We start from the raw sequence: 19,407 nt of genomic DNA on the forward strand, positions 1-19,407 counted from the left end.
AAACAGAAACATAATCAGGAGCGCCACTAACCCCCTTTGTCTCTTACCCCCGCCTGCCTGAGTGCCCCGGTATATAGATTAAACCACCCATGTGTCAAACGAAAGTGACATGACCCAAAACAGTGTGAGTAACCCTTCAAAATAAATAAACAGACCAAATATACATTTTGGCCCCTAAACAGAGATGGAAACCAGCCACTCATCTTTTTTACCAGCCACTTTTTATACGCTATATATTTGAATATATGCGTACATTTTAAACAATATAATCGTAACAATAGATAAGAAAAGTGCTTTTCATACACATAATTTTTTCCATCAGAAGTGGTTCTACTGTAAGTAGGAGCTACCAAGGAACTGAGTTGAAAATGTTACACGCTTACCGCATATGATAAACAATACACAGGTATCTGCCATGTTAAGAAGTCATGTTTATTTCAAAGGTGTTACGATGACAATTTTGGGGATAATTTATCTAATCAAGGTATTTTCAATAAAAACGAATTGACACATTAACAATAAAACATGCATGGCTACTCCATCATAAGTCAATAGGAATATTTGTTTTTTCAGTGCACTGGCCTTTTAATTTCTTCAATTCAACCAGATGAAGAATGAAGTCTGCCCCTATAATGCAACAGATGAATCCTCTCTGTATAGGAAGACTCTTACTCTGTCTAAGCATTCGAAATTAAACATTCGAAAACAGACCATGAAGAAACAAGAACAAGAAACAATGACTTAATAAGTGCAAGACACATTGAAAAACGTCAGAATACATTATAAAATATACATTAAACAATATCCATCTATCTGTACACACACACACACACACACACACACACACACACACACACACACACACACACACACACACACACACACACACACACACACACACACACACAGTCCCTCCCAAAAGAACCCGTTGACAGTCACTCATCAGAATCTGATTCTGAGGTATCAGAGGCACACACTTTAGGTTTTGTGTCTCCCTCACAAAGCTATTGGACCAGTGGCCATCCGAGGCATGTTTACGACAGAGAGCACAGAACATTGTCTGGCTCGTCCCGTCAAACACCAGCCAGTCACGGTGTTGCCCACTGTCCGATGTTCACCATGATGCCGGATGTTGACAGTAATGGTTGAGGAACCTGGCAGCGCCGTATGACGAATGTATTGTAGCGACCCTGGGACATTTAAAGAGTTTGTGTGTTATGTGTTGCGTTGTCCGTTAGTTTCGTTTTTCTTTAGTCCGTGAATCTTTGGTCTGAACTGGCCTTAATATGCCAGTTGTTCTAAGTGCATGCATTGGAATGTTCTTCTTGTCAATCAGTGTGGGGGGCGAATCATCAGGTCAGCTGGGGGAGGGGCTTGGGAGAACAGGAGGGTGGGGGGCTTGCACGTTGAAGGGACCGGGTTGGGGGTTTCCCGGGTAACCGGTTGTTGTTCGTGTGGATTGTTGCCGTTGGTTACGGGTTTCAGTGACCTGCAGTCGGTTGCACCAGCAGAACGTAAAGCCAATCATAAGTTCGGGTGTAAAGTCCGCCTTAACCCTACGCTCGACGTAGCTAGTGTCAAACTAAAGGTGTTCTAAATTTTGGTTGCACCACCATAACTTAAGTTGTAACGTTCCTAGTAGTGCATTAAAGTTCCTTCAAATACTTATGACTGGACATCGTTATGTCACCGGCGAGGTCATTACAATATTAAATATGCAAATTTGATCTGACCTTACTTGAAAGTATCACCCGACACAGTGGCGGGTGAAGTGACACAATTCACCCGCCACCAAACAAATCCACGGGCAAATGACGTGTGGCGGGTGTTCATTTCCATCCCTGCTACCCAGACTGAGGGGGGTGGACTGGGAGGGGGAGGGGGGCACCAGAGTGAGGGGGGTGGACCGGGAGGGGGAGGGGGAGGGGGGCACCAGAGTGAGGGGGGTGGACTGGGAGGTGGAGGGGGGCACCAGAGTGAGGGGGGTGGACCGGGAGGGGGAGGGGGGCACCAGAGTGAGGGGGGTGGACTGGGAGGGGGAGGGGGGACCCAGACTGAGGGTGGACCGGGAGGGGGAGGGGGGCACCAGAGTGAGGGGGACAGAAAACCTGTCCTCCGTCTGTCCTGAAGAGGACAGACTGATTGTCCTCAGGATGTTGTGGGAGCAACACAGATCCATTATGTGTGGGGCTTGAGGGGGGGGGGCTGGACCCAGACTCTGGTCACCATCATGATCATCCATAGTAGCAGCAGGGGTAGTTGTGGGATGTTCTTGTTGGTCCCTGGTTGGTGCAGGAGAGTAAATCCCTGGAAGAGAAGGCAGCAGAGAGTCAGGACATACAGCCAGCAACACTCTCTGAAGACTGAGGCTGCAGGTTACTCTCAGGTGGAGATCAGGGCACCCCTCTACCTCTTAGACGGTAGTCTCGGCACAACTCCTGGCTCAGGGTCTCCATCTAAATAAAATATGATCAAATGATTGACACGGTGCAAGTAATAAATATCTCTCAGTACAAGTTCACACATATTGTTGTATTCTGTGTAGACCCAGAAATAACACATACCTTTGATGTCAATCTCCATTCTATATAGTGAAACAAAACATGTCAGGACAGCAGTCACTATCATTTAATGTAACCATGATACACGTTAGTTTAATGTAACATGATGCATGTTAGTTTAATGTATCACTTACCTCTTATTTTCTTTCTGCAAATAATGGCTATGATTATCAAAGCCATTACCAGTACGACTCCTGGTATTATTCCTGCCACATGTCCTCTCTCTAGTCCTCTATGTTGACCATGTTCTCCACATTCAGAATCAGTTGAATCAGTTCCTGGTCTCATCAGTTTCAGTCCCACAGATTCACATCTGAGATGAGAAGGACCAGACAACAGGTTTAGTTTCAGGGTGTGTAGTGTACATCCTATACTGGGGGGAGGATAGTAGACCGGGTGTTTGGCTCCTGGTCCAAAGGTACTGTGATCGATCCCCACTGTCCACATGGGCCATCAGCAGGCCTTCAGCTAGGTTCTTGAGCGATGGCGTTATTCCACTATACTCTACTGGCTCGGCCCGGTTCGGCTGATTAGGATTGATTAGTTTAAAATGCATTTAATATAGTCGGGATGTTTCAGACGAATGGCGACCCACACAATGATATTTACATTTACATTTAGGGAATTTAGTAGACGCTTTTATCCAAAGCGACTTACAATAAGTACATTTGTCACAAGAAGTGCATCAATATATCGCTGTCGGTACAGTAAGGATGTTCATAGAACCAAGTGCAAATACAACAATCGCTAGGCTAACCAATTCCCCGTGTTACAGCAATGATAGCAGCTACTGCAGTTGCTACACAGTTAAGTTCTATAATATAATACAATACAACACAACACAACACAATACAATTTCGCCGAAAGGTGAGTGATTTTCATGCCTGTATAATACAATACAACACAATACAATACAATACAATGTACAATGGTGGCCAGAAGGGGGAGGGTGGCTATGCAGAGTCGAGGTGGACACTTGACTCGTTGATGATATCAACGATTATGAATTCAGTTGGACGCTCAATATTCCCCCTCTATGCTTCCTAATCTTAATGGCTCACTGAGAGATGATTCATCTCATCTAGGGCGCAATCACACTTGGGTAGTGGTGTTGCTTCTCTGTCTCCACAGAGACAACGCAGCGATATGATCATGAGCAGTTGACTTTTTACTTGAGAGAAAGTGAAATCCGCGAGCTGCTGATCATGTGAGAGAAGGTGATGCAGTCGTATTAAACAAAGACGTTGAAAGATGGTGCGATCTACGAGAGAGACGCTGAGGAACGAGGCTTTAGTCAGGATAAAAAACAAGTGGTCAGCAAAGTAAAGAAGATGTTGGCGTTTTTGCACTTGTAAATAGTTAGTCGTGTTTGTAGCCTACACTCAGACTTGAACTTATTCTTGCATGCGGGTGTCTTCATTCATAAAAGAATAAAAACATTCAGGAGTGTGCAAAATATTCTAAAGAGGTCTAGACTGTGCTCAGCCCCGCCTTCTCCAGTGAACCAAGAAAGCCCACGCCGTGACGAACGGGGGATTATTGATCAAAAACTCAACTTTCCTAACGCACCAACGTGGACCGCTTGCCGTCATGTTTATTGTGCAATGGGGTAGAAGGTCGCATGGACTATACGTCATCCAGCTCAGGTTTCGTAGCCGTGTGTGTGCCGGCTCGTTAGCATCTGTTCCGTGGCCTGAGCACACCCCTCCCAAGTTTGCTCAGGCCACGGAATTGAAGTGGACTTGAGTACGGTTGGCGTGCTCACACTGGCCAAACGAACTAGACTTGAGCACGGTACAGGTGTGAAACGGACTTGGGCACGGTACAGATGGCCTAGTGTGAGTGCGCCCTCACTAGGCCATCTGTACCCTAACCCTAGAACCGCGGAGCCGTCGCATTTACAACAGAATGAAACCCAATAAACCACCAATGTGTGCAGGGTCCGGGAGGGTAAATTGGGGTTCTAGGTCAAAAGCACTGGTCGTCTCAAGTGAAGGCGCCTTCATACTTTTTCAATAAATATTCAAACAATACTAGTATACCGTTTATACCGTCCACCCCTAATGTATTGATAAATAAGCTATAATATTCACTTACTTCGTGTGGTTCTGACAAGACGTTGATGTGCCATTTGAGAATGTTCCATCAGTACAGTGAAGGCACTCTGTGTCTTTATCTGCTGTTCCTGTAGGAATATAAAGATGTTTTATTAGAACACGATCATTCTCAAATGTGGTGTGACCATTACATTCGTTTAAAACATTAAGTCAAATATTGCAACTACCTTCACCAAAATTGTTTGGCGCAAGCTCCGGGGAAGAAGAAAACAGAATTGTATTTCAAAAGGTGTTTCTATCGACTCATTGCCAGACTGTTATATTTGATCAGGGATTAATTTGGACACCAATACATTAAATGTTAAAAGCTGGATGACCCCTTATAGGGCTGGATAGATCAGGAGGGGTTACAACTATACTTTAAAGTTCAGGTTTCTTGTTAAATTGGGGTCTAACCCTCAAGAAGATGCCCTGAATAAATTAAAGGTTAAATAAAAAAGGGCAGTTCAATAAAGTTGATCAGCAGTATATATATAGAACACCAACCTCTTTGACCGATGTAATGACCAGGACTGCAAACCGTGTGTCTCTGAGCGGCCCTACATCCACCTCTGTTAGAGTCACTACAGAAGAATCCATCCAGGACCTCACACTCGGCATCTGATACAGATGTACACGACTTCGTCACCTTCAGACCAAGACCTGTCAATCACAACAGTTAGTTACAGAGGAACCTGAGAGTACACAACTTCTGATATAAAACTGAACAACACAACTTCTGATATAAAAATGAACCAAACTCCGATATGAACACGAACAACACAACTCTGATATAAACATGAACAACACAACGTCCTCATCAACACAACATATCGGGGTTGCATGGGGGGCATCTCCATTAAATAACAGATGTACCTGCGCCACATGAACAGGTAGAGCATTGCTTCTCCTTGTTATTGCCTGGTTGGAAAGTACCATCAGGGCACTTTGAGCACTTTGTCATGATGTCCGCTCCGCAGTTCTCTACAAGATACCATCCTGTTGAAAAGAAACGTGGGATATGTTGTTTAGTTTTGATACATAGTAATTAATTTGTATTTCTTCAATCGGATATTTTTTTTATTCATATATTTAACAACAGTTCTGAAATGTGGTTCTTACCAGGGAGGCAAAGAGGGCAACATCCAACTCCCACTTGGTAATCATCCGGGGAGGTACAATATGCTGATGCATGATAGCCAGAATAAGAGACAGCTAAACATATAATGACCGTGAGGATCCGCATGCTGCGCAGTTTGACTCGGTCTCTTCAAATATCTGGGGAGAGATCAAAATATATACAACAGTTAACAGAGAAAAGACCACATTTACCGTGTGGACGGGGCGGCACGAAGGTGTGGCCCCGTCTGGTTAAAACCGGTCCCTTTGCGGCACCCGGACTTGGTGACCACGCTCGGTGTTCTGCCAATTTAAGCTGCTTATCAAAATGTGCTGCCCAGTCGCCTACAGTGACTAGTCCTAGGTCCTGCGCCTGCCGACGTAGTGGAAGCATCGTCTGATAAGGGACACTGGTCTGCAAAACCAATGCGCTACCAAACACGTACGAGAGCCCTTTTTGACAGGGTCGTTGTTGTATACACTGTTCTGCCAGCGTCTGCTCCCTTGTAAGAGTCGATCCGCTACCGGATCAGAAGGTGCTCCCTTACGTGATTGGAGTTGATCAACAGACCAGTGTCCTCATCAGACAAGGCTCCACTATCGCCATGCGCAGAACCACTAGCGTCGCATTTGGATACGGAGCAGAACACCGCGATCGCCACAATATGTTGTTCACACAATGAAAACATCACCATCACGCATAAGGATTCTCCCCAACAGGAAACCAGGGATGACTACCGAGGTCCAGTCCCTGCTAGGGGAGTACAACACAGCCTTTAAATCTGGGGACAGAGCATTGTACAACTACAGGGGTACCCGTGAACCACCCACAAACAGAAGCTCACCAACTACAGGGGAAGCCGGAAACCACCCACAAACATCAATGTCATGAGGGAAGCTAAAAAACCCGAAGGAAATCGATTCGACCAAGACAGATCTGCACTGGAGGACGGCTCTAGAGAAGCTATAATGCTAACCTACACGGGCCAGCGCTTTATCGGCTTCTAAACACATTCAGATAACCATTCCAAGACCTATGCAACACGAATTGGTTTCTTACGAGACACCACCGTGCTCATTGAATTCAAATATTGTGGCGAAACGTTGTTTTTTCATGTAAACACTCACATCACTCCCCGGGATTACGAGTTCATCCAGCGGCTACTGCTTCTTGAAATGCTGGCTATATATTTTGGAACACCGCGGGGAAAGCAACAGTGACGCAGCGGGGTTAGCCCCGCCCTAGACGATTTTGATTGGTTTAAAGAAATAAAAACAGGCCCGCCTCTAAATAGCGTGGTTCCAGACCATTCTACTTGCTGTAGTTTGGTCTGGCTTTGCGAGACTACCAACCTCACTCCTGCCGAAACACCGGGACGGGAGGGGTTCCTGGCCGCAACACCGACCGCGGCTCCTCCCCCACAATAAACATCCCGCTTTGAATGGTGAACTCGACGCATAGTAGCTATAAAAACGACAAAATGACTGCATTAATCAGGCTATGTGGAAAATGCGCCGTCGTTGGCTTAGCCTCTTCAGCTTTCTAGCTATTGACCTATTAAAGATCGGCGCGGTCTATGGCGGAGCCATGGAAGATGGCAGCTATTTTGGGCCCGGTTTGAGCTATGGTCGTTGATCCACACTCTGTCCGCTAGTTTTTACCAGACCGATCATTTCCAAAAACTGAATGGGATTTAATCCGCTGTCCTTTTCTTCAAAGGTCCATGGCCTAGCCACACCCTAGTGCATGACGTTCAAATTAGGGTTTTAGCAAGGACCAAAACGCAAGGCCGTTTATCGAACGACTTTTACACGAAGGGAAACGCAGATAGGCCTATTTCATGTGAATAAACACAAGTACAGTATTCATATAACTATAACAATTTATATAGTTTTTTTTTTTTTTTTATAAATTAAGGAAGTTAGTTAGCGTTTAGTTAGTCAGATAAGTTGTTTTATTACCTTCTTAGTTGTGAATGCATGATGTGGCATATTAAATCCTCGTTCCTGGTTGGGGTTTTAGTAGTCCTGCGAACATCTGTGATTGTTAGTATTGGGAGCTCCTGAAGACGAGTGTAGAACATGGACCTATTAAAGAAGTTGTAGAAGGCCATTGCTAAAATGGCCAGCTTCCCAGGCCCGTTTACACGAGGACGCTTGCGGAGAAAACGAGGCACTTTGAGTTGCGTGTGTGTCGAGTACCTCGGCTCCTCCCCCTGCGAAGCTCCGTATCGAGTAGGATTCACATAGGCGAAATGACGTAGCGTGTGACGTTCGAGGCTTCATCTCGGGCTGTTCCGCGATATGGTTCACAATTGGCACATTTTTACAAAAAGAAGACACTACCCAGTTCCAAGATCCCTTTAATGGCTTTGTAATTAATGAAACTCATTCTCAGTCATCATGCAGTTCTATTATTACAATTATTAGTAGGCTAGGCTACTGTAGTTGATAAGACATTCTATTTTTTCCCGGGATGACTTAAAATCTTTGTCAAATGATTTGTTTTCTACCATGAGCTCGGGAGATATTTATGAACGGCACACACACGTATCACTGAAATGACTTTAATTCTCAAATGTTTTGATGTTGTACGAAGCAAACATCACATCATCACAGGAAACTTTCTTTCATCAAAATTTCATTCACCACTAGGTGTCCCTAGCGTACTCATTTGAAGCTTCGAGGGCGAACCACTTTGATGGTTCATCTGCGAGGCTTTCACATTTCATGAGGCATCATCTCGGCCCCACTAGGTTCAGCAGTTATACAACTCTCGCGCCCCTTACGTCGCACGACTCCGAGAGTTGCCTTTATTGGACTAACACATGACACACCAAAACACACTCAACATAACTAATTAAATAGCCATCTCGGTAACTCACTATCACACTACCACCCATAGAGACAAATCCCACACAATGTCTCTGTCGCAAAGGACCTAGGATGTGGTCCAATTTGCGATTGTCCAACCCCCCCCCCCCCAGGATCCCTTGCGGCACCCTGAACAAGGCGACCACGGTTGCCACAATTCATTAATAAAAAACAATTGGATATTTACATCGAATGAACAATCACGCTTTTCTTAATAAGAAAAACGTGACAACATAAAAGATACAAGATACAAGATCGTTTATTGTCATATACACAATGGAAACATACTTTACACTGGGCAATGAAATTCTTAATTTGCAAGTTCCCTTCACACAAAATATACTTAAAATAAAAGTAGATAAATAAACTAAACTACTAAAAATATCTGTACAAAGAGCAGAATTTAGTTAAACAAAAAAAACAAGGCGTGATCATGGCAAACACGCCTCGTTACCTGGTTGTGGAACCCAAAATGTTGACCGTACTGGTATTAGGCCTACTGGAATCACTTTTGAAAAACACATTTTTATAGACTTGCTTTTACATGATGCCGTCTTTTTATTCTCTAATGTCTTCCTAATTGTCTTATGTCAAAGCACTTTGTAAACTATTATTTTTAAAGGTGCTATATAAATAAAGATATTATTATTATAATTATTATTAGTCTAAGCACATCAGATAATTAATAGCACTAACTGTACAACTTTTTGGTAATAAGCCACACCTACATGTTCTACCCAGGTAAACCTTTGGTCTTTCTTGGCTTTAGCGGAAATGGCAAAGTGGCCATGTTTGTAGTCTTTAACTTATCTACAAAATCATAAAACCTTATATGGTGTTGTCCATTATGTGGAGAAGAAACCATTCATAACTGTTGTCAGCTTGAAACATGTCGTCAGAAATAGCATAGACTAAAATCATTTACATCATTCCCCCTTTGAGGCTGAAGACTCACATAACGTGATGTAAACAAACTGCACATGAATTGGTAGGTCAGCAAATGTCAATGACAGAGCTTCATGTGAAATAATGCAAGGCCTTTGACAAACATTGATTCTTTGATTGGTGTCTGGCGTCCTGGTAGCTGGATCACCTCCTCTAAACGGCCGTGGAGTTCTCTTTGCTTCACCATGACCACGACTGAGCGCACCCTAGAGGTGAACCCCCCGCGCTCCATGGACTTCACTCCGTGGCTCTGATAGGAGGGATCCGCTGTAGTGGGAGTCTGTGTGGATTTGTCCGCCGCGTCCACGTCATCCTCTAGGTCACTGTCCTGTGAGAGATCATACACAATGGGCACAGCATCAGGGTTGGGGAACATACAGTGGTAGGCATAAGTTTAGGCACCAATGATAAACTCGACTAAAAAGAGAAATAAAAATTAATCTTTCGGAAATTGATCTTAATGTACGGAAGAGGATTAGGGCCACACATGTAAAAAAAAATTAAGTTCTGACTTTATTCTCAGAATTCTGAGAAAAAAGTCAGAATTCTGACTTTAATCTCAGAATTCTGAGAATAAAGTCAGAATTCTGACATTAATCTCAGAATTCTGAGATAAAAAGTCAGAATTCTGACATTAATCTCAGAATTCCGAGAAAAAAGTCAGAATTCTGACTTTAATCTCAGAATTCTGACTTTTTTCTCAGAATTCTGAGATTAAAGTCAGAATTCTGACATTAATCTCAGAATTCTGAGAAAAAAGTCAGAATTCTGACATTAATCTCAGAATTCTGACTTTAATCTCAGAATTCTGAGAAAAAAGTCAGAATTCTGACTTTAAAGTCAGAACTACGGGTATCTGTAAGGACCAACCTCCGTGGGAGAGACACTTTGCTTTATGCAGTAGGAGGAAACCTATGGAAAGCCAAGAAGGCCACAATCCGGCCCTAGAATGGCGCGGTAAAAGTGCAAAACCGCACGGATTCCGTGCGGTTTGGCAAGAATTCGGTTACGGAATACGGTTTTGAATGACTAATAGCCGCGGCTATTAGTCATTCACTCCAGCTATTAGTTATTCACTCCGGCTATTAGTTAATCACTCCGGATATTAGGTATGCTGAACGAGCCCTCCCTCTTCTTTGCTTGACCACTAAGTTTGAAGGCTGTCTAACCAATCAGTGAAGAGAAATACCAGACTAAAGTAACGCATTGTCGAGACTAGAGCTGCAGTGCCTCCATGTTTCGCCGTAACGTAAAGCTGTGTTGTCTTTACTAGTTTCACTACAATGTAATGACCACCACTAGCTAGTGGAAATTACATTTGTGTCTAGTACAGTGATATATTTGTATATGTTAGGCTATATATTGAGATGGCAGTGTGCGAAATACCCGTCAATATTCGGGGATGCCCTCATCCCCAGATTGTTCTCGATATGCCGTAGCCAGCTCGGCCATAACATTACAATATTTCATGGATGCAAGCAAGCCAAGACAATCAATCTATATCTATAGCCTACATGACAACACACGCACACACGTTAAACACACTGGTAAAGCAATAGGAGCCTGCATTGGCTAAAGTTGTTGGGATGCACGTTATTTTATAACAGGGAGGGGCAAAGTTGTGCATTACAATGCAAACACGACAATAATTGGCACCGTTCTTGCGCACTCAGAAGAACATGAACTGAATAAATGCCAGGTATATAGCATATCGGAGACGGGCACACAATCAGTGCATTTGCAAATGAGAGCCTGCAGTATGATCGTTCTTGTGACATTATTTAACCATCCATCTACAGCTAATACGATCAGACAGATACCACATATAAGCCCACAATAAGCCCAACATCACCACGGCAGGTGCGCTCTCTCTCGCACATTCACACAATCACTCCAACTTCTCCAACTCCAAGGCAAAGCTGTTTCACTAAAACCACAAACAACCACAACTAACCAGCCTACATATCCACAACAATGCACAACAATCAGTTCTATACATTGCGTCTATCTTCTGTTTCGCGCACATGGCTAATTTGCATACATGCACAGGACTGTCGGCTCCGCTTGTCAAAAAAATAGAACGTATTTGTGAATAAATGCTTTGAATTCTGAATACTGGACTTGGTGAGCTTGGTGAGTTGGCTATGGGACGTGCACTTTTACCGCGCCATTCTAGGGCCGGATTGTGGCCTTCTTGGCTTTCCATAGGTTTCCTCCTACTGCATAAAGCAAAGTGTCTCTCCCACGGAGGTTGGTCCTTACAGATACCCGTAGTTCTGACTTTAAAGTCAGAATTCTGACTTTTTTCTCAGAATTCTGAGATTAATGTCAGAATTCTGACTTTAATCTCAGAATTCTGAGAAAAAAGTCAGAATTCTGAGATTAAAGTCAGAATTCTGACTTTTTATCTCAGAATTCTGAGATTAATGTCAGAATTCTGAGATTAATGTCAGAATTCTGACTTTATTCTCAGAATTCTGAGATTAAAGTCAGAGTTCTGACTTTATTCTCAGAATTCTGAGAATAAAGTCAGAACTTAATTTTTTTTTACATGTGTGGCCCTAATCCTCTTCCGTATTAATGCCTTAATTAAACGAATGAGAAAAAATCCAACCTTTAAGGACAACAATTTGCTTTGTGAATGAATAATGTATTGTAAATAAATAAACGCTCTCCGTTAAAATACAGGGTGCGTAAGCACCCTTATGTTAAATTCCCATATTTATCTATTTTTTTTATTAAAAGCCAGTTATTTCATGGATCCTGGATACTATGCATCCTGATGAATTCACTTTGGCCTTTGGAAATAAAATAGCCCGACATCACCACATACCCTTCACCACACCTAGAGATGGGCATGGTTTTATTTCAGTTAGCCTATTAGCTGGTTTGATTTGCACTGAGAAATGGCTAACTAACAGCTATTAGGCTAACTGAAAAGAACCATGCCAATCTCTAGGTATGGTGTACCCTGTGATTCACCGTACAAAAAAGTGATTCCAAGTCCTTGTTGGTTATGTGTGTTATACTCAGCTTTGATGGTGTCGGAGTCTGTGAGGATGTGTCCGCCGCGTCCACGTCCTCCTCTAGGTCACCGTCCTGGGAGTAATCACACAAAATGGGCACAGCATCAGGGTTGGGAAACATAAATGACATCTGAATTGCATCAGCAAATCTTACAAAGAAAAGAATAGTGATTCCAAGTCATTGTTGGTTATATTTGTGTTATACTCAGCTTTGATGGTGTTAAAGGGGTGACTCTAGATCGGAAACCAGAGTCGGTGAAACGTTGGTGGGAGGTGTTGTTGGATTTCTGTCTTGGACCACTATAGTTTCAGGGATAGTTATGGTATGTTCTTGTTGGTCCCTGGTTGGTTCAGGACCGTCAGTGGACCTCAGTGGTGAAGTCACTGGGAGAGAAGGCAGCAGAGAGTCAGGACATACAGCCAGCCTCCACATGCAGCAACACTCTTTTGGTAATGTCTGTTTTTTCTGCACCTTCCGCAAACAATTGAATCTCTCGGATGACCAGTAAGCTTCTCTGGTAAAGCTGTTCTGCAGTGCTCTCCCTCTCCCCCCTTCCCCTCCTCCCTCTCCTCCTCCCTCTCCCCCCCTTCCCCTCCTCCCTCTCCTCCTCCCTCTCCCCCCTTCCCCTCCTCCCTCTCCTCCTCCTCCCTCTCCTCACCCTTAGAGTTCCCTTCATTTCCCTCACTCTCAACACCTCCATCCTCCTCCATCACATCTTCACTATCTGGGCTGAAGGCTGAAGGGTGGAGCAGCTCTGCAGCTGGTTGTTCTCAGGTGGAGATGAGGACACAACCAGACACACAACCAGAAACACACAACAACCCGATTAAATATCCACCCTACACAGCCAGACACAGACGCAGAACACACACACACGCACACACACGCACGCACGCACGCACGCACGCACGCACGCACGCACGCACGCACACACACACACACACACACACACACACACACACACACACACACACACACACACACACACACACACACACACACACACACACACACACACACACACACACACACACACACACACACACACACACACACAACCTGTTGGACGGTAGTCTTGGCTCAACTCCTTCCGCTGTGTCTCCATCTAAATGAAATATAATCAAATTATTTACAAGGTGCATCATTTTAATAAATATCACTCAGAATAAGTTCACACACATTGTTGTATTCTGTGTCAACCCAGTAATAACACATACCTTTGATTGCGGAGTTGATTCTATATAGTGATACAACACAGTCACATGTAAGGAAAGCAGTCACTATCATTTAGCAAAACGATAATACATGTTAGTTTAATGTAAAATGATACATGTTAGTTTAATGTAAAATGATACATGTTAGTATAGTTTAATGTAACCCTGATACATGCTAGTTTAATGCAACGTGATACATGCTTGTTTAATGTGACCCTGATACACGTTAGTTTAATGTTTCACTTACCTCTCATTTTCTTCTTCAGAATAATGGCTATGATTAGAGCCATTAAAGCCATTAAAGCCATTACCAGTATGACTCCTGGTATTACTCCTGCCATTAGTCGTTTCTTTGGACCATGTTCTCCACATTCAGAGTCAGTTGAATCAGTTCCTTGTTTCATCAGTTTCAGTCCCACAGATTCACATCTGAAATGAGAAGGACCAGACAACAGGTTTAGTTTCAGGGTGTGTAGTGTACATCCTATACTGGGGGGAGGATAGTAGACTGGGGGTTTGACTCCTGGTCCAAAAGTACTGGGATCGATCCCAAATGTCCACAACCTTCCTGTAGGCCTTCAGGTATATTCTTGTTCTTGAGCTAGTTGCCTGACCCCTACCTGATCCTAATGACCTGTATCTGCCTCTATTAGAAATGACTGAACGACACTTTGGATTAAATGAAAATAGAAGATCATGTTTGATTATCAAGCTTTTATGATACTTGCATTTTTCAGATTAAATGGAAAAGTAAACTACAGAACACAATGACTGCTAAAAATAGGCCACTGCTAATAATAAGCCACACCAATACACATATTTTATATTGCCCAGGCCTGATGCTAAAAGTCCCATTAATGTACTCTGTATTGATAAATAAACTATAATATTCACTTACTTTGTGTGGTTCTGACAAGACGATGATGTGCCATCTGAGAATGTTCCATCAGTACAGTGAAGGCACTCTGTGTCTTTATCTGCTGTTCCTGTAGGAATATAAAGATATTTTATTAGAACAAGATCATTCTCAGATGTGGTGTGAACATTACATTTGTGTAAAACATGGCGAGGTTAAATATTAGTACCCTTTACTACCCTCGCCAAAATGGTTTGGCGCAAGCTTCAAGAAGGAAGAAGAAAACAGAGAATTGTATTTCCAAGGTGTTTCTATCTGTCGACTCATAGTCAGACTGTTACATTAAATATTAAGACGCTGGATGGCCCCTACTAGGGCTGAATATATTCTGGAGGTGTTTAAAGCCACACTTTAAAGTTCAGGTCTCTCTTGTTAAAGAAGTATCATACCTCAACAATAGGTCCTGAATAAATTAAAGGTTAAATAAAAAATGCAGATAAATAAAAGTTATTGTGCAGTATATATAAAATACTGACCTCTTTGACCGATGTAATAACCAGGACTGCAGCTCAGACGGTGTCTCTGAGCGGCCCTACATCCACCTCTGTTAGAGTCACTACAGAAGAATCCATCCAGGACCTCACACACAGCATCTGATGTTGATGTACACGACCTCTTCACCTTCAGACCGAGACCTGTCAATCACAACAGTTACAGAGGAACCTGAGAGAATGAGAAGGTCGTCTGAGGAAGTCTTTGATTAGAATAACTTGATAGGAACAGAAGGGGAGTACTCAGTGCCTTCAACGGGCATCTAGGCACCTGTTACCCTCATTAATCTAAACTCATGTGTCTCATTCCTTCCCAGTTACTCAGTATTCATGGTCTTGCTTAAGGGGGAAAACGTATTAAATGACATGGGTACATATCACTGAGCTAATAAGTTCAAAAGTGAAAATGTACCTGCATCACAAAGTTTGCATGCAAAGCATTGTTCACGCCCATTGTCGCCATCTTGGAAAGTACCTTCTGTGCAAGATAAACATGATGTACTTCTGAATCCTGTGCAATGTCTACTAACATACATTCCTGTTGGAACAAAAACAATTGACTATGTAGGAAAAACAAAAATACAAACAAAACAACATTCCAAATGAGAGATTTTTGAACCAGCTAATTTGTCAGGATATTGTCTTTTACCTGGTGGACAAGTTGGACAACAGCCCTCTTCTGTACTGTATTCTGCTGGGCGACAATTTGCTGATGCAGTAGCATTGTCAATAAAATAAATATGAAATAAAAGTAAATGTATCTGGAAAATTAATTCAACATTGAAAAAAAACATTTTCCAATTTTTATTAACCTAAACCATCAAAATGTTATTTTGAGAGCAGCAAAGTTGTGTGGCTGCAATTCATTTATTGCAAAATAAGGTTTAATGTTTTGACATGCTTTCATTCCAAAGTTATATGGGCAACACTTAATATTTTGGCTGCCATATCATCATTGCCATGTTGACGCTCTGAAATATCTGGGGAGTGATTAAAAAAAGGCAGTTAATGAATGCAATATTTGACAAGAAAGAAATCCGAATGAATGTGTGATGTGAATGATTTCATTGTGTTTTCAGTGTGACCAGTATCCACCTAGTGAATGGGGTCAAACAGTCTCATTAATAATGAGACTGAGATTAATAATTTACGATCGATCGCAAGATCCATCGTGAGAATGATCGTACGAGCGTGGATCCATCGTTATCGGGCCAGTTCAAATACAAATGCAAACAAGTTCACAAATGAAAAGCGTCTTGTAAATTCAATTCAAACAGTTTGTATATAAATGTAACAACATCCAGATATTTTTTTATGAAAATTGCAAATATTTATTTTCATTCATATATTTATGGATTTATATTACATTTATTTAAAACAAGAAAAAAACAATTTGTGTGTGGATCAGAAATGTGTTTGTGAAACTTATTTTTGTTTATGGATTTATTTTACATTTATTCATACCGATATCCTTCTGTTTGTGCATTGAAATGTATTTGTGAGAAGAGAGTAATTTATATATAAATCACAAAATACATTTGTGAATCCTTCTCTGTGCATTCATTATTAATGAGACTGTTCTGACCCCATACTAGTCCCCCAACGTTTACCAGATGTTTTGTAAGATTAATATTGTGGTGAGCAGCACGGGCAGGATGAGACGGGAGCCCACGGTCGACACACAATACCACCATTCGAATAATATTAACCAACTGTTTTTTAACAACATCATTACACCAACATGAGAAATAGGCCTACTATGTAAACATTTGATGAACAAAACAACGTCTCTTAAACTTACTTTCGAGCAATGTTTTTTTTCTTTAGGAAAAGATAAATAGATCAGGTTAGGATTACAAGACTTAACAAAACACAACACAGTTGGTGCCTTAGCACCCTGCTTGGGAAATTAAAACCACCAAGGAAAGGGATAAATTAAACGTTCTTTTAAAATAGTGTGAACAAATCCATTATTAATTCACTAATTTAACCACCATTAAATGCATTGTTTAATACACCGTTCCAAACACTTTTGAACCTTGGCTCCCGTCCGGGTCATTACGTTACGGCTCGCCACAATATTATAGCCTACTTACTATACAAACTAATTTAATCTGATACAACTAGAATATCATATGAGATTTAAGGACTGAGTTTAGTTTACCTTAACTTGAAAAACTCCACCTTGAAGAGAACCCCCCGCCCTTCAAATTTGGTTCTTTATTTCCAGAGAATGTCTGCTGTTTGTTTACCAAAGTGAACGAAGCATGCCCCAACTGCCGCCTATTTACGGACGTCATAACGCCGACGAGCGCCTATGAGAACACAGCTGAAATTCGCGCCATTTTCTCGTCCTGTGTTTTTGAAGGATGCATCGCAGGCATGGACCTATTAAACTTGGATCTAGGCCTCCCGGAGCGGGACTCTCTAAATCGACGCCACTTCGACTTGGGCGGGACTTTACGTCCTACGTCACTCGCTATGGGTGTGCATGTCTGCGCATAGCCGTCACTCGCGATGGGTGTGCATGTGAGAAAGGTTTTGGCTTTAGTGTCTATGGGTTGGTAATAACGGTTCTGATGATTTTTCTGATAGAAAAGTGGTCTTTTATTTCCATAATCGTTGTTGAGTGAACGCATAAACCCGTTTGTTAGTTAGCAGTTAAACAAAATGCGATCTCTTTGTTTACAGTTACCAACGACCAACTGATGATTGGGGGTTCGATTCCCCAGTGATGCAAGGTCTTTTCTTTCATTTTGGACTGCACACACAACGCGAGTGACGGATACTCGCACAATGTACACACATCACTGTCTTTACAATTTCTAGGCAACCGAAGTTTAAAGACTGTCAAGTGTTTAACTCTTGAATCGCATGTACTAGACCTGATGGGTTAGTGGTCAGAGAACAACTCATTAACGCGGGGATAAGGGGTTCGATTCCTTAATGAAGCTAGCTTTTTTCTTTCATATTGGACTGGATGTTTGCAGGCCATTTTGCGTAACTTGTAGTTTATGATGAAGAAATGTTACTGTGGTTAAGGTTAGGGTAACGCTAAGGGTAAGACACAAAGTGTTTTTGCAACACAATATTTCTTACAATAACAAAGTCCAAAGTTTTGATGACTCCAGTAGGAAACTTAAGATACCTAGAGAAATGCGTGAGTGCTCACAAAACATCAACAAGTCAGCAGTGTGGTACAGGGTGATCATTTCTGATATACAGTACAAAAGCTGAAACTATTAGCCAGGATTGGGAAAGATGCAGACGCAGACGTGGGAAGCAATAAGACGCACCAACACACAGTTGCCTGTTGCAAAATGGTTCAGAGTTTAATATAAATTGTTAGGGTTAGCTGGTATGGCGTTATCTGGTATGGCTATAGTCTAATGTTAGCTTAGTTTGTGTTGTTTCGTCATGTTAATCGCTAGTAATAGTAAGTCATTTGTAGAAATATAGCCTATCATCAGACTGTAGGAATGTCACCCACCCTCCATCGCGTAGCCTACGACACTGACGCTCGTAATCTGCAGTGCAAGGGAGTTCGTGCACAGATCGCTGAGACAAACGGCTACGCGCACACATGCAAACCCATAGCGAGTGACGTAGACGTAAAGTCCCGCCCAGGTCGAAGTGGCGTCGATTTAGAGAGTCCCCCCAGGGGAAGTGCATACTTCCGCAATCCACCAGTGCTCAGCGGCCAAGCCTGGTATTGCAGTTGCTTTAGCGGGCTGTGGACTCCGTTCACTCCAATACAAGTGGCGAACAAGAATCTGTCTCCGCAATATGGATATGGATATCAATCAAAGGCTCATAATTATCTTTATACGTTGTAAGCCCACTAATAAAATGTAAGTTTTCTCTTTTCAAAACGCCACCTCGAGCGTTTTATTAGCCTTTGTTTGCAGGAGAAGGAGAACGCCTTTATGTCCTCTCCCTGTACCATTTTCTCCCCATTCAGAATCAGTCTAATCAGTTCCTGGTTTCAACAGTTTCTGAAATAAGAAGGACCAGACAACAGGTTTAGTTTCAGGGTATGTAGTGTATCCTATCCTTTGGGCAGGATAGTAGACTGGGGGTTTGGCTCCTGGTCCAAAAGTACTGGGTTTGATCCCCAATGTCCACAACCTTCTTGTAGGCCTTCAGGTCTTGTTCTTGAGCTAG

The 19,407-nt window shown here is 42.5% G+C and overlaps 1 protein-coding gene and 1 long non-coding RNA gene across 2 annotated transcripts; both read right to left on the minus strand.

Annotated features, from left to right (window-relative positions):
- Nucleotides 1-1,984: 1,984 nt before the first annotated feature.
- Nucleotides 1,985-17,680, minus strand: LOC115553049 (uncharacterized; the record flags this gene model as incomplete). Its single annotated transcript, XM_030369340.1, has 9 exons — nucleotides 17,408-17,680; nucleotides 15,893-16,223; nucleotides 15,778-15,781; nucleotides 15,229-15,387; nucleotides 14,735-14,822; nucleotides 2,696-2,874; nucleotides 2,565-2,584; nucleotides 2,411-2,456; nucleotides 1,985-2,307 (listed from the first exon to the last, which is right to left on the minus strand). Coding segments are annotated over exons 2-9 (894 nt in total), but the record flags the coding sequence as incomplete, so codon positions are not given.
- LOC115553523 (uncharacterized) lies at nucleotides 12,917-13,514 on the minus strand. The gene is made up of 2 exons (XR_003978463.1): nucleotides 13,308-13,514; nucleotides 12,917-13,005 (listed from the first exon to the last, which is right to left on the minus strand). It is a non-coding gene; the product is annotated as an uncharacterized LOC115553523 (long non-coding RNA).
- Nucleotides 17,681-19,407: the final 1,727 nt, after the last annotated feature.

The sequence above is a fragment of the Gadus morhua genome, chromosome 1, assembly GCF_902167405.1.
Source record: "Gadus morhua chromosome 1, gadMor3.0, whole genome shotgun sequence".
Taxonomy (NCBI): domain Eukaryota; kingdom Metazoa; phylum Chordata; class Actinopteri; order Gadiformes; family Gadidae; genus Gadus; species Gadus morhua.